The sequence below is a fragment of the Lithobates pipiens genome, unplaced genomic scaffold (genome assembly GCF_037356315.1).
Source record: "Lithobates pipiens isolate NorthernLeopardFrog02 unplaced genomic scaffold, aLitPip1_a1.2 Scaffold_8, whole genome shotgun sequence".
Classification (NCBI taxonomy): domain Eukaryota; kingdom Metazoa; phylum Chordata; class Amphibia; order Anura; family Ranidae; genus Lithobates; species Lithobates pipiens.
Window position 1 is genome coordinate 640339793 of NW_027507903.1, and position 13412 is coordinate 640353204.

The 13412-nt window shown below is 40.3% G+C and overlaps 1 protein-coding gene across 1 annotated transcript in view; it reads right to left on the reverse strand.

Moving 5' to 3' along the window:
* The window catches only part of LOC143961591 (insulin receptor substrate 1-like), a 70394-nt gene that overhangs the window by 27759 nt on the left and 29223 nt on the right, over positions 1–13412 (reverse strand). Inside the window, exon 2 of the mRNA XM_077470904.1 lies at positions 10014–10303. Coding sequence (XP_077327030.1) covers positions 10014–10303 — 290 coding nt within the window. The remainder of the gene's footprint in view (positions 1–10013; positions 10304–13412) is intronic.

The window sequence follows — 13412 nt, forward strand, 5'->3', positions numbered from 1 at the left end:
AACATTGGAGAACCATTTTGGCCAATGATATTATCAGAATGTTATCACATTTATAGATTGTAGAACCATTTTGGTAAAATATATTAGAACAATATGCTCAGATTTATAGATTGGAGAATGGTTTCAGCCAATGATATCACAATGTCCTCCGATTTATAGATTGGAGAACCATTTCAGCCAATGATATTATCACAATGTCCTCAGATTTATAGATTGTGATAATATCATTGGCTGAAATGGTTCTCCAATCTATAAATCTGAGCATATTGTTGTAATATATTTGACCAAAATGGTTCTACAATCTATAAAATGTGAGAAAATTGTGATAATATCATTGGCCGAAATGGTTCTCCAATGTTCTCAGATGTATAAATTGGTTGAAAAAGGTTCTCAAATCCATAAATGTGAGAACATTGAGTACAATTTTGGCCAATGATATCATAATGTTCTCACATTTATAGATTGTAGAACCATTTTGGTCAAATATATATATATATATATACAATGCTCCGATGTATAGACCGGAGAACCATTTCAGCCAATGATATTATCACACTGTCCTCAGATTTATAGATTGTGATAAAATCTTTGGAGAACCATTTCAGCCAAAGATTTTATCACAATCTATAAATCTGAGGACATTTTGATAATATCATTGGCTGAAATGGTTCTCCAATGTGCTCAGATTTATAGATTGTTCCAATACTGGCCAAAATGGTTCTCCAATCTATAAATCTGAGCACATTGTGATAAAATCTTTGGCTGAAATGGTTCTCCAATCTATAAATTTGAGGACATTATATGATTGGCCGAAATGCTTCTCCAATTTTCTCATATTTATAAAATTTGAGAACCCTTTTCAGCCAGCCAATCTCTAATAAATCTGAGAACATTGGAGAACCGTTTTGACCAGTATTAGAACAATGTTCTCAGATTTAGAGATTGGCTGAAAAGGGTTCTCAAATTTATAAATCTGAGAAAATTGGAGAACCATTTCAGCCAATCATATAATGTTCTCAGATTTAGAGATTGGAGAACCCTTTTCAGCCAATCTATAAATCTGAGAACATTGTAGAACCATTTTGGCCAATAATACAGTATTAGAACAATATGCTCAGATTTAAAGATTGGAGAACCATTTCAGCTAATGATATTATCACAATGTCCCCAGATTTATAGATTAGAGAACCATTTAGGCCAATATTAGAACAATCTATAAATGTGGGAACATTGTGATAATATCATTGGCTGAAATTGTTGTCCAATGTTTTCAGTTTATAGATTGGCTGAAAAGGATTCTCAAATCTATAAATCTGAGAACATTGGAATACCGTTTTGGCCAATGATATTATCACAATGTTCTTGGATTCATAGATTGCAGATCCATTTGGGCCAATATTAGAAAAATGTCCCCGGATTTATAGATTGGAAAACAATTTTGGCCAATATAAGAGAACAATGTGCTCAAATTTATAGATTGGAGAACCATTTCAGCCAATGATATCATCACAATCTGTAAATCTGAGCATATTGTTTTAATATTATTGGCCAAAATGCTTCTACAATCTATAAAATGTGAGAACATTGTGATAATATCATTGGCCAAAATGGTTCTCCAATGTGCTCAGATTTATAGATTGGAGAACCATTTCAGCCAATATTAGAACAATCTATAAATCTGATAAAACTAATATTATTGGCCAAAATGGTTCTCCAATGTTCTCAGATTTAGAGATTGGCTGAAAATGGTTCTCAAATTTATAAATCTGAAAAGATTGGAGAACCATGTCGGCCAATGATATATTCTCAGATTTATAGAACCATTTCGGCCAATGATATATTCTCAGATTTATAGATTGGAGAACCATTTTGGCCAATGATAATGTCCTCAGATTTAAAGATTTTGATAATATCATTAGGACATTGGAGAACAATTTCAGCTAACGATATTATCACAATCTATAAATCTGAGAACATTGTGAGACTATCATTCGCCAAAATGGTTCTACAATGTCCCCAGACTTTTAGATTTGAGAATCATTTTGGTCAATGATATTAGAACAATGTCCTTAGGTTGATAGAATTTTATAATATCATTAGTAGGTTCTCCAATCAATAAATCTGAGGACATTGCGATATCAATGGCCGAAATGGTTCTCCAATCAACAAAGCTGAATACATTGTGATAATGTCATTGGCCGAAACTGTTCTCCAATGTATTCAGATTTATTGATTGGAGAACAATTTCAGCCAATGATATCACAATCAATAAATCTGAATACATTGGAGAACAGTTTCGGCCAATGACATTATCACAATGTATTCAGCTTTATTGATTGGAGAACCATTTCGGCCAATGATATTATTACAATCAATAAATCTGAGGACATTGTGATATCATTGGCCGAAATTGTTCTCTAATCAATAAATCTGAATGCATTGGAGAACAATTTCGGCCAACGATATTATCACAATGTATTCAGATTTATTGATTGGAGAACAATTTCGGCCAATGATATCACAATGTCCTCAGATTTATTGATTGTGATAATATCATATTATTATCACAATCAATAAATCCGAGGACATTGGAGAACAATTTCAGCCAATGATATCACAATGTCCTCAGATTTATTGATTGTGATAATGATATGATATTATCACAATCAATAAATCTGAGGACATTGTGATATCAATGGCCAAAATGGTTCTCCAATGTCCTCAGATTTATTGATTGTGATAATATCATATCATTATCGCAATCAATAAATCTGAGGACATTGTGATATCATTGGCTGAAATTGTTCTCCAACGTCTTCAGATTTATTGATTGTGATAATGATATGATATTATCACAATCAATAAATCTGAGGACCTTGTGATATCAATGGCCAAAATGGTTCTCCAATCAATAAATCTGAATACATTGTGATAATATCGTTGGCCTGAAATTGTTCTCCAATCAATAAATCTGAGGACATTGTGATATCATTGGCCGAAATTGTTCTCCAATCAATAAATCTGAATACATTGTGATAATATCGTTGGCCGAAATTGTTCTCCAATGCATTCAGATTTATTGATTAGAGAACAATTTCGGCCAATGATATCACAATGTCCTCAGATTTATTGATTGGAGAACAATTTCGGCCAATGATATCACAATGTCCTCAGATTTATTGATTGGAGAACAATTTCGGCCAATGATATCACAATGTCCTCAGATTTATTGATTGGAGAACAATTTCGGCCAATGATATTATTACAATCAATAAATCTGAGGACATTGTGATATCAATGGCCAAAATGGTTCTCCAATCAATAAAGCTGAATACATTGCGATAATATCATTGGACCGAAATTGTTCTCCAATCAATAAATCTGAGGACATTGTGATAATATCATTGGACCGAAATTGTTCTCCAATCAATAAATCTGAGGACATTGTGATAATATCATTGGACCGAAATTGTTCTCCAATCAATAAATCTGAGGACATTGTGATAATATCATTGGCCGAAATGGTTCTACAGATTTATAGATAGGAGGAACCATTTGGGCCAATATTAGAACAATGTGCTCAGATTTATAGATTGGAGAACCATTTCAGCCAACGATATTAGACCAATGCTCTCAGGATTTAGAGGAATAATTTAAACCAACAAAAATAGCACAATTTCCTCAGATGTTCGTCTCCAGGTTTGAATTACTGGAAACAGATGTTTTCTTATTCAGCAGCAGTGTGACGCCCAGCTTTTGCAATGTGTCAAAATTTGTTACGGGGTTTATAAATTGTATAATAGCTCATTTGTATTTGAGAGAAAGGAAAATGACCACCATTTTGACCAATGATATTGGCAAAAACGCTAATCGGATTTATATAAACCCGAGATCTATTTTGGCCAATGAGTTTAGCACAACAATCCCAGATTTATGGAGCTTGAGTTACTCTTTGAAAAGCCTTCACTGTTCTTCTAGTTCACCTCACTAACAGACTCATTAGAATGAGCTCTATCTGGCCCGTTGGCTCAGGGGGCTGCATAGATGTGGATCCCGGGGCATCAAGACTAGACTTGATCGATGCTCAGTTGCTAGTTGCTGTGCTGTAACCAACCTTCCCCTGAAGTCCACGTCAAAACACAGACCGCTCCACCACAGAGAACATTCTGAAATCAATGCAGATAATTGGCAGCTTTTTAACCCCTAATCTGCTAAATTATAACTAGGCACGGCAGAACCTGTGGAAGTCAGATCGTGTATAGACAATGAGGGCAAGGTGTACTGAGCAGTAATTAAATAAAGCCACTACTTACGCAGGTCCCAGACTTTACGTTTTTTTTTTTGTTTTTTTTAAAGGGTATAGTTACAAAAAAAACAAAAACAAACAAAAAAAAAACATGGTGAGCCAGATAAATTATTGTTGGTGCACCAAATATTGGTTCAGTTTGAAGGGTGATGGTTCATTTGACATGCGATGCACACAATGCCACATTGTGGCTGCCAAAATTTTCAAAATAAAGTCCAAAAACCCCAACTGACCACACATTCGCCTTTAACCACACCCACAAAAATCAATCCCCCACTGCTAACCACACCCACCAAATCATTGACTGCGCAGTGAAGAAGAAACAATTGCCACACGAGCGTGACCAGTTCCAGCAGTGTTCATGTAAGGATGGTACTTGCAACTTCCAGTGACGCCCTCCCTAACACTACTGCCCAAGGGCACAAGAAAGCAGGGGGCAAGCTAACCCCACTGGAACATCACTGGGGAGGTTTGTTTGCAGGGGACCGAATCCCTCAAAACAAGGACTGTCCCGGGCAAATGGGGACGGATGGCAGCCATGTGTCACGGGCAACAATTTGCGTTCCTCAACAAGTGCCAATCTTAGTTCATGTGGCCCCCACATCTTGATTGCCAATGTTTTATCATTCCATGTGGATGTATTATTGCAATCTACTGTGATGACGGGGATAATTACTGCATAATGTTTGTTAAAGTTTAGGCATGCGACTGTAATCTACTGAATGTACTGTATGTGCTGATGTTGTTCTAGTACATTCTTCTTTTATAAAGCAGCATATTGTATTTCTGGATTTGCACCCTTATACCATTACGTTAAAAACTACGATTCCTATATGCACCCTACCATACATTATATATGCACCCTACCATACATTATATACGGGACATATATATGCACCCTACCATACGTTATATACAGGACTTCTTTATGCACCCCTACCATAGGTTATATACAGGGCTTCTGTATGCACCCTACCATACTTTATATAGGGGGCATCTATATGCACCCTACCATACATTGTATACAAGACTTCTATATGCACCCTACCATACGTTATATACAGGACTTCTATAGGTCTTGTATATAACGTATGGTAGGGTACAAATATAGGTCTTGTATACAACATATGGTAGGGTGTATATATGTACTCTACCATACATTGTAAACAACAGTTATATACTCTACCATACATTATATACAGGGATTCTATATGCACCCTACCATACGTTATATACAGGAATTATATATGCAGCCTACCATACAATTATATATACACATACACACACACACCCTACATATGTTATATACAGGACTTCTATATGTACCCTACCATACATTGTATATAAGAGTTGTACATGTACCCTACCATACGTTATATATACGGTACTTTACAATGCACCCTACCATGTTATATACAGGACTTCTATATGCACTTACCATACATTATATACAGGACTTCTATATGCACCCTACCATACATTATATACAGGACTTAAATAGGTCTTGTATACAGCGTATGGTAGGTTACATATATAAAACTCTTGTATACAACGTATGGTAGGGTACATATTTAGGTCTTGTATATACTGTATGGTAGGGTGCATATATACATGTACCATACATTGTATACAAGCGTTATATATGTACCATACGTTATATACAGGACTTTTATATGCACCCTACCATACATTATATTTATGATGCCTATATATACACCCTAAATAATAAATAAATTGCGGCGCTCACCATAAAAAATATCTAATCAATAATAAACTAAAAAATATATATAGAAAGTGCAATGAGTGTGAATCACCTCACAAAGTGCAAATAGTGCAATTACATAAATGCAATTAAGGTAATTGCTGCGATAATAAATGTGCTCATATAATATATATATGCCCAAAAAGAAAAATGCAAAATCCGAGGACATAAAAAATGTGCAAAAAACAATTTTAAAAGACACAGTAGATATGTAAATCATAAATGTTCATAAATTCCCGTTCATGCAGATGCTTTGTGAGCTATAAACAAAGTCCATGCATAAAAGTGACTTCCACAGTGTGTACTGATCCAGTGATTCAATTCAGTGCCAAGCCAGTGCACCACCTGTTTCCCCCAGCCTCTCACCTCCAATACTTGATAAAGAAGCACAATTTAAAAGCCAGAGCTATTTCCTCCACAATCATCCAGTGGCTAGTATCCAGCTGACTCTTTCTTTCCCAGGTTCTCCACCTCTCACATAAGTATAGAACAGAAGGACAAGGGGGCTCTCATGTGTAGTATCCAGATAAAACGATTTTAATAACAAACAATAGTAACTTACAGTTCAGTAGATAACAGCGAATAGATGTAGTAACAATCCGAACTTCCGGTCTCGGCCGCGACCGGAAGTAGCAAGTGCAATACCACAGCTCCTTCCCTGACGCGTTGCGTCACGATCACATGACTTTTTCAAAGGGTAACCCATTACCCTTTGAAAAAGTCATGTGATCGTGACGCAACGCGTCAGGGAAGGAGCTGTGGTATTGCACTTGCTACTTCCGGTCGCGGCCGAGACCGGAAGTTCGGATTGTTACTACATCTATTCGCTGTTATCTACTGAACTGTAAGTTACTATTGTTTGTTATTAAAATCGTTTTATCTGGATACTACACATGAGAGCCCCCTTGTCCTTCTGTTCTATACTTATGTGAGAGGTGGAGAACCTGGGAAAGAAAGAGTCAGCTGGATACTAGCCACTGGATGATTGTGGAGGAAATAGCTCTGGCTTTTAAATTGTGCTTCTTTATCAAGTATTGGAGGTGAGAGGCTGGGGGAAACAGGTGGTGCACTGGCTTGGCACTGAATTGAATCACTGGATCAGTACACACTGTGGAAGTCACTTTTATGCATGGACTTTGTTTATAGCTCACAAAGCATCTGCATGAACGGGAATTTATGAACATTTATGATTTACATATCTACTGTGTCTTTTAAAATTGTTTTTTGCACATTTTTTATGTCCTCGGATTTTGCATTTTTCTTTTTGGGCATATATATATTATATGAGCACATTTATTATCGCAGCAATTACCTTAATTGCATTTATTTAATTGCACTATTTGCACTTTGTGAGGTGATTCACACTCATTGCACTTTCTATATATATTTTTTAGTTTATTATTGATTAGATATTTTTTATGGTGAGCGCCGCAATTTATTTATTATTTATTGTATCACTAGTAGTGTGGAGATCACTATTTTTGCAGGCTGCTTCCACACTTTAATATGATTTAAAAAAAATTTTTGGTTTGTTACACATAGATTAGTAAGGTGAAGCGCACTAGTACCCTCTAATTATATATATATACACCCTACTTACATTATATTATTCCTATATACACCCCACTATACATTATATTTATTATTCCTATATACACCCTACTAAGCATTATATGTATTATTCCTATATGTAAAACTATCATACGTTCTATACATCTTTTCATGAGATTATATATTGTACACACACACACACACACACACACACACACACACACACACACTTGCAGGATCTTTGGCAAACCCTATGCAATATTTATCTCCATCATCACAGTGGATTACCAATACAACTGCATGGAATTATAAAATATCCCTGACATACGAGATACGGGGCCAGATCAACAGTTGAGGAATGCGAACTGTCGCACGCGACATCTGGTTGCCACCCGCCATCACATATAATGGAATATGCAAAATTTGAATAGATGCCATGTGGGCTTTGGACCAGATGCTATATCTAGACATTAATGTCTATGGATGGGGAGGAGTGTTGGTTATGCATCAAATTAGACTGCATATTGTACTATTTTGTAGGTCTTCTATACCAATAAACATTTTGTTATACAGGATACTGTGTTTTGTGTAGGAGTGACTACTGTATGCCCTGTATTGGTTTAGATGCAGCACACACCTAAGGGAGGGGAGCCTAAAAATTCACAAAAAGACCCCACAGGAGTCCTGACTCCACACATACCTAGGCACATACCTAGGCAGTGGACCATAAACAATTCCCAAAACTGACCCTTTGGAGTCCTGACCTACAGCTGACATACCTAGACAGGGGACCCCAACATTTTGCAATAGGGCCCTACTGGAATTCAGACCCACAACTAACTCATCTTGAAGTGGGCCCATACAATTCACAATAAAATTGTATGGGCCCTAGGAAGGGGGAACCAAAAAATTGACAATAAGGCCCCAATGGTTCCACAGCAGACACCTAAAGGAGGGGACCCTAAAAATCCACATTAAAACCCCACTGGAGTCTTGACCCAAAGTTGAAACATCTAGACAAGGACCTCAAAAATTCACAGGACCCCCAGCTGGATTCCTGGCACACCTAGATAGGGGACCCTAAACATTCACAGCAGGGCCCCATTTGGAGTCGTGATCTACAGCTGATGCATCTAGATGGGGGATCGCAAAATTTTACAATAGAACCAGACCGGAAATTTTAGCCCACCTAGAAGGACCCAAAAAATTCACAATTCACTGGAGTCCTCGTGTACCTAAAAAGGGGGACCCCAAATTTAACAATAAGGCCCCAATAGAATCCTGAACCACAGCCATCATACCTAGGTGAGTGGACCCTAAAAATTCACATTAAAACCCCTCTGGAGTCCTGACTGAAACGTCTAGACAAGGACCTTAAAAATTCACAGCAAGGCTCATCTGACGCACCTAGAAAGCGGGACCCTAAAATTGTACACAAAAACCCCACTGGAGTCCTGACCCACAGCTGAAACATCTACACAAGGAGCTCAAAAAAATAAAAAAAATCATCACAATAAGACCCTAACTGGAGTCCTGGCATACGGTACGTAGACAGGGGACATTAAAAAAAAAAAAAAAAAAAAAAAAAAAATCACAGCAGGGCCCCACTCAAGTCCTGACTTACAACTGATGCACCTAGACGGGGACCCCAACATTTTGCAATAGGACCCTACTGGAATTCTGACCTACTACTGACATACCTAAAAGAGGGACAAGACGACCTCACTGGAGCTGTCATCACCTAGTAAGGAGGAACCCAAAAATTGACAATAAGGCCCCATTGAAGTCCTGGCCCACGGCTGATGTACCTATGCAAGGGGACCCCAACAATTCATACAAAAAAAAAACACTGGAGTCCTGACCCAAATGCTAAAAGATCTAGACAAGGACCTCGCAAATTCATAAGAAGACCCCAGTGAAGTCCTGGCACACCTAGGCAGGAGACACAAAAATTCACAATAAGGCCCCACTGGAGTCCTGACCTAAAGCTGATGCACTTAGACAGGGTCCCCTATCTAAAATTTTACAATAAGAGCCTACTGGACCCACAACTAACAGAGAAGGGGTAGCCAAAAAATTCCCAATACGATTTCACTGGAGTCTTAAGGTACGTAGGAAGGAGGATCCCAAAAACTCACATTAAGTCCCCATAGGAGGCCTCACCTACAGCTGATGCACCTAGGTGAGGGAACCCCAAACATTCAAGGTAAGGCTCCACTGGTGTCTAAGCTGCACCAACAGCTTAGACACGTAGACAAGGGAGCCTAAACAATAAACATCACTGTAAAAGACCACTTGAGTCCTCACTCTCACCCAGAGACAAAGTCAACCAGTAAGTGCATTAGATTTGGCAAGCCACATTGCATTGGCCAAGTGCTGGACCGCATTCCTTACCTGCATCCATAGCTCTCCTGGGCCGGTCACCGCTGAGCGCCCCACTTCCACGAAGAAATAGTTGTCGGAATGGCCACAGCGGCGCACATTCATGAGCTGAAGGGTGACGGAGGGGTGGTCACAGCGAAGGCGTAGGAGGCCGAGAGTGCGGTCTGTCAGACACAGGCGGTAGGTTCCTGAGAGGTTGCGGGTCTGGCCGAGTCCTCGGGGCCGTACGCTTACCTGCCACACCTCCCTGAATGGTGGAACAGGCCAAACCGAGGCATCGGCGGAGGTGGACAGAGAACGAGCTGAAACAGAGTAGAAGAGGGACATAAGATGAGAATTATTTTAAAAACTTGAAAACTGACTGTCACTATGCAATAAAAAAATAAAATAAAAAATCAATGTTTATGTAGTCTGCCAATTTTCAATTACGCCCTTCATCTAGAGATCTGCAGAATTTTGCTCCATGAGAACCAAAGATGTATCATCTGCAAAGCGTTTCATACACCACATGAAAATAGATTAAGAAATGTGATCCACACAAGAGCCATGCAAGGATAGCTAAAGTCAAACTTTTTTTGTGGTTTACAGATTAGGAAATGGTTATTGCTCCACCCCACGCCGAAGCCCAATTTATTGGCATTTCTATGGGGGGGGGTTAACAGCATAGCACTGTAGTCCTTTTATACTCTTCCTTCTTCCTATTCATGAACCAACACAGTACTAGGAACTATGCCCTCTTCCTTCTCCTCATTCATAACCCGACACTAGGATACTAGGAACTGCATTTTCTTCCTATGTCCCATCTATCAGCCAGCACCGTACCAGGAACCATGCCCTCTCCATCCATGAACCAGCACAGTACAAGGAACCATCTCCTCTTTCTTCTCCCCATTCATGAACCAACACAACGCTAGGAACCATCACCTCTTCCTTGTCCCCCTTAATGAGCCAGCACAGCTTTAGGAACCATGCCCTTTACCTTCTCCTCATTCATAAAGCCAGCACAACACTAGGAACCGTGCCCTCATCCATGTGCTAGAAAAGTACTAGAAACCATGCAGTCTTCCCTCTCCTCATTCATGAGCCAACACAGCACTAGGAACCATGCAGTCTTCCTTCTCCTCGTTCATAAGCCAGCACAGTACTAGGAACCATGCCCTCTTCCCTCTCCTCATTCATGAACCAGCACAGCACTAGGAACCATGCCCTCTTCCCTCTCCTCATTTATGAACCAGCACAGTACTAGGAACCATGCCCTCTTCCCTCTCGTCATTCATGAACCAGCACAGCACTAGGAACCATGCCCTCTTCCCTCTCGTCATTCATGAACCAGCACAGCACTAGGAACCATGCCCTCTTCCCTCTCCTCATTTATGAACCAGCACAGTACTAGGAACCATGCCCTCTTCCTTCTCCTCATTCATAAGCCAGCACAGTACTAGGAACCATGCCCTCTTCCCTCTCCTCATTTATGAGCCAGCACAGTACTAGGAACCATGCCCTCTTCCCTCTCCTCATTCATGAACCAGAACAGTACTAGGAACCATGCCCTCTTCCCTCTCCTCATTTATGAGCCAGCACAGTACTAGGAACCATGCCCTCTTCCTTCTCCTCGTTCATAAGCCAGCACAGTACTAGGAACCATGCCCTCTTCCCTCTCCTCATTTATGAACCAGCACAGCACTAGGAACCATGCCCTCTTCCCTCTCCTCATTCATGAGCCAGCACAGCACTAGGAACCATGCCCTCTTCCCTCTCCTCATTTATGAACCAGCACAGTACTAGGAACCATGCCCTCTTCCTTCTCCTCGTTCATAAGCCAGCACAGCACTAGGAACCATGCCCTCTTCCCTCTCGTCATTCATGAACCAGCACAGCACTAGGAACCATGCCCTCTTTCCTCTCCTCATTCATGAACCAGCACAGCACTAGGAACCATGCCCTCTTCCCTCTCGTCATTCATGAACCAGCACAGCACTAGGAACCATGCCCTCTTCCCTCTCCTCATTCATGAACCAGCACAGCACTAGGAACCATGCCCTCTTCCCTCTCCTCATTCATGAACCAGCACAGCACTAGGAACCATGCCCTCTTCCCTCTCGTCATTCATGAACCAGCACAGCACTAGGAACCATGCCCTCTTCCCTCTCGTCATGCATGAACCAGCACAGTACTAGGAACCATGCCCTCTTCCCTCTGCTCATTCATGGACCAGCACAGTACTAGGAACCATGCCCTCATCCCTCTCCTCGTTAATGGACCAGTACAGTACTAGGAACCATGCCCTCTTCCTTCTCCTCGTTAATGGACCAGTACAGTACTAGGAACCATGCCCTCTTCCCTCTCCTCATTCATGAGCCAGCACAGTACTAGGAACCATGCCATCTTCCTTTCCCCATTCATGAGAGTGCAAGCTCTCTTTGCCGTCACTCAGGCCTCATTACGTATTTATCTCTTTGTGTGCAGTGAGGAGAGAGAGGGTGCTGTTGACCATGCAAGTCAACCTCCAAGCCACCATTAAACGGAATAAAGGGCTCCATGCACTGGCCCTAGGGGCATTGGAGGAACCCAAGTTTTTTTTGGTGACACTCTTTTTTTGGTTTTAATCCCTTCCTGGTCATATAACAGTGATTGGCCGTCACAGTGATGATGTGATCAGGAGCCCATCCTACCTGCTCTGTATTGTAAACCATGACCATGAGCTGTTAGTGACAGCGCAGTCACTGTGCTGGGGGTGTCCAGTGAGGGCACTACCAGTACAAAATTGTTACAATGACTGGTAGCATATACAGTAGCTCAGAAAAGTGAGTACACCCTCACATTTTTGTAAAAAAAAATAATTTTCATGTGACAACACTGAAGAAATGACACTTGTCTACAATGTAAAGTAGTGAGTGTACAGCTTTTATCACAGTGTAAATTTGCTGTTCCCTCAGAACACTCCTCCAAGATGACCAAATTGCTAAAGAAGCTGAAGGTAAAGCTGATGGACTGGCCAAGCATGTCTCCAGACCTAAACCCTATTGAGCATCTGTGGGGCATCCTCAAACTGAAGGTGGAGTAGCACAAGGTCTCCAACATCCACCAGCTCCGTGATGTCATCATGGAGGAGGGGAAGAGGACTCCAGTGCCAACCTGTGAAGCTCTGGTGAACTCCATGCCCAAGAGGGTTAAGGCAGTGCTGGAAAAAAAAATGGTGACCGCACAAAATATTGACACTTTGGGCCCAATTTGGACATTTTCACTTAGGGGTGTACTCACTTTTGTTGCCAACGGTTTAGACATTAATGGCTGTTTGTTGAGTTATTTTGAGGGGCGGCATATTTACACTGTTATATAAGCTGCACACTCACTACTTTACATTGTAGCAACGTGTCAATTCTTCAGTGTTGTCACATGAAAAGATAGAAT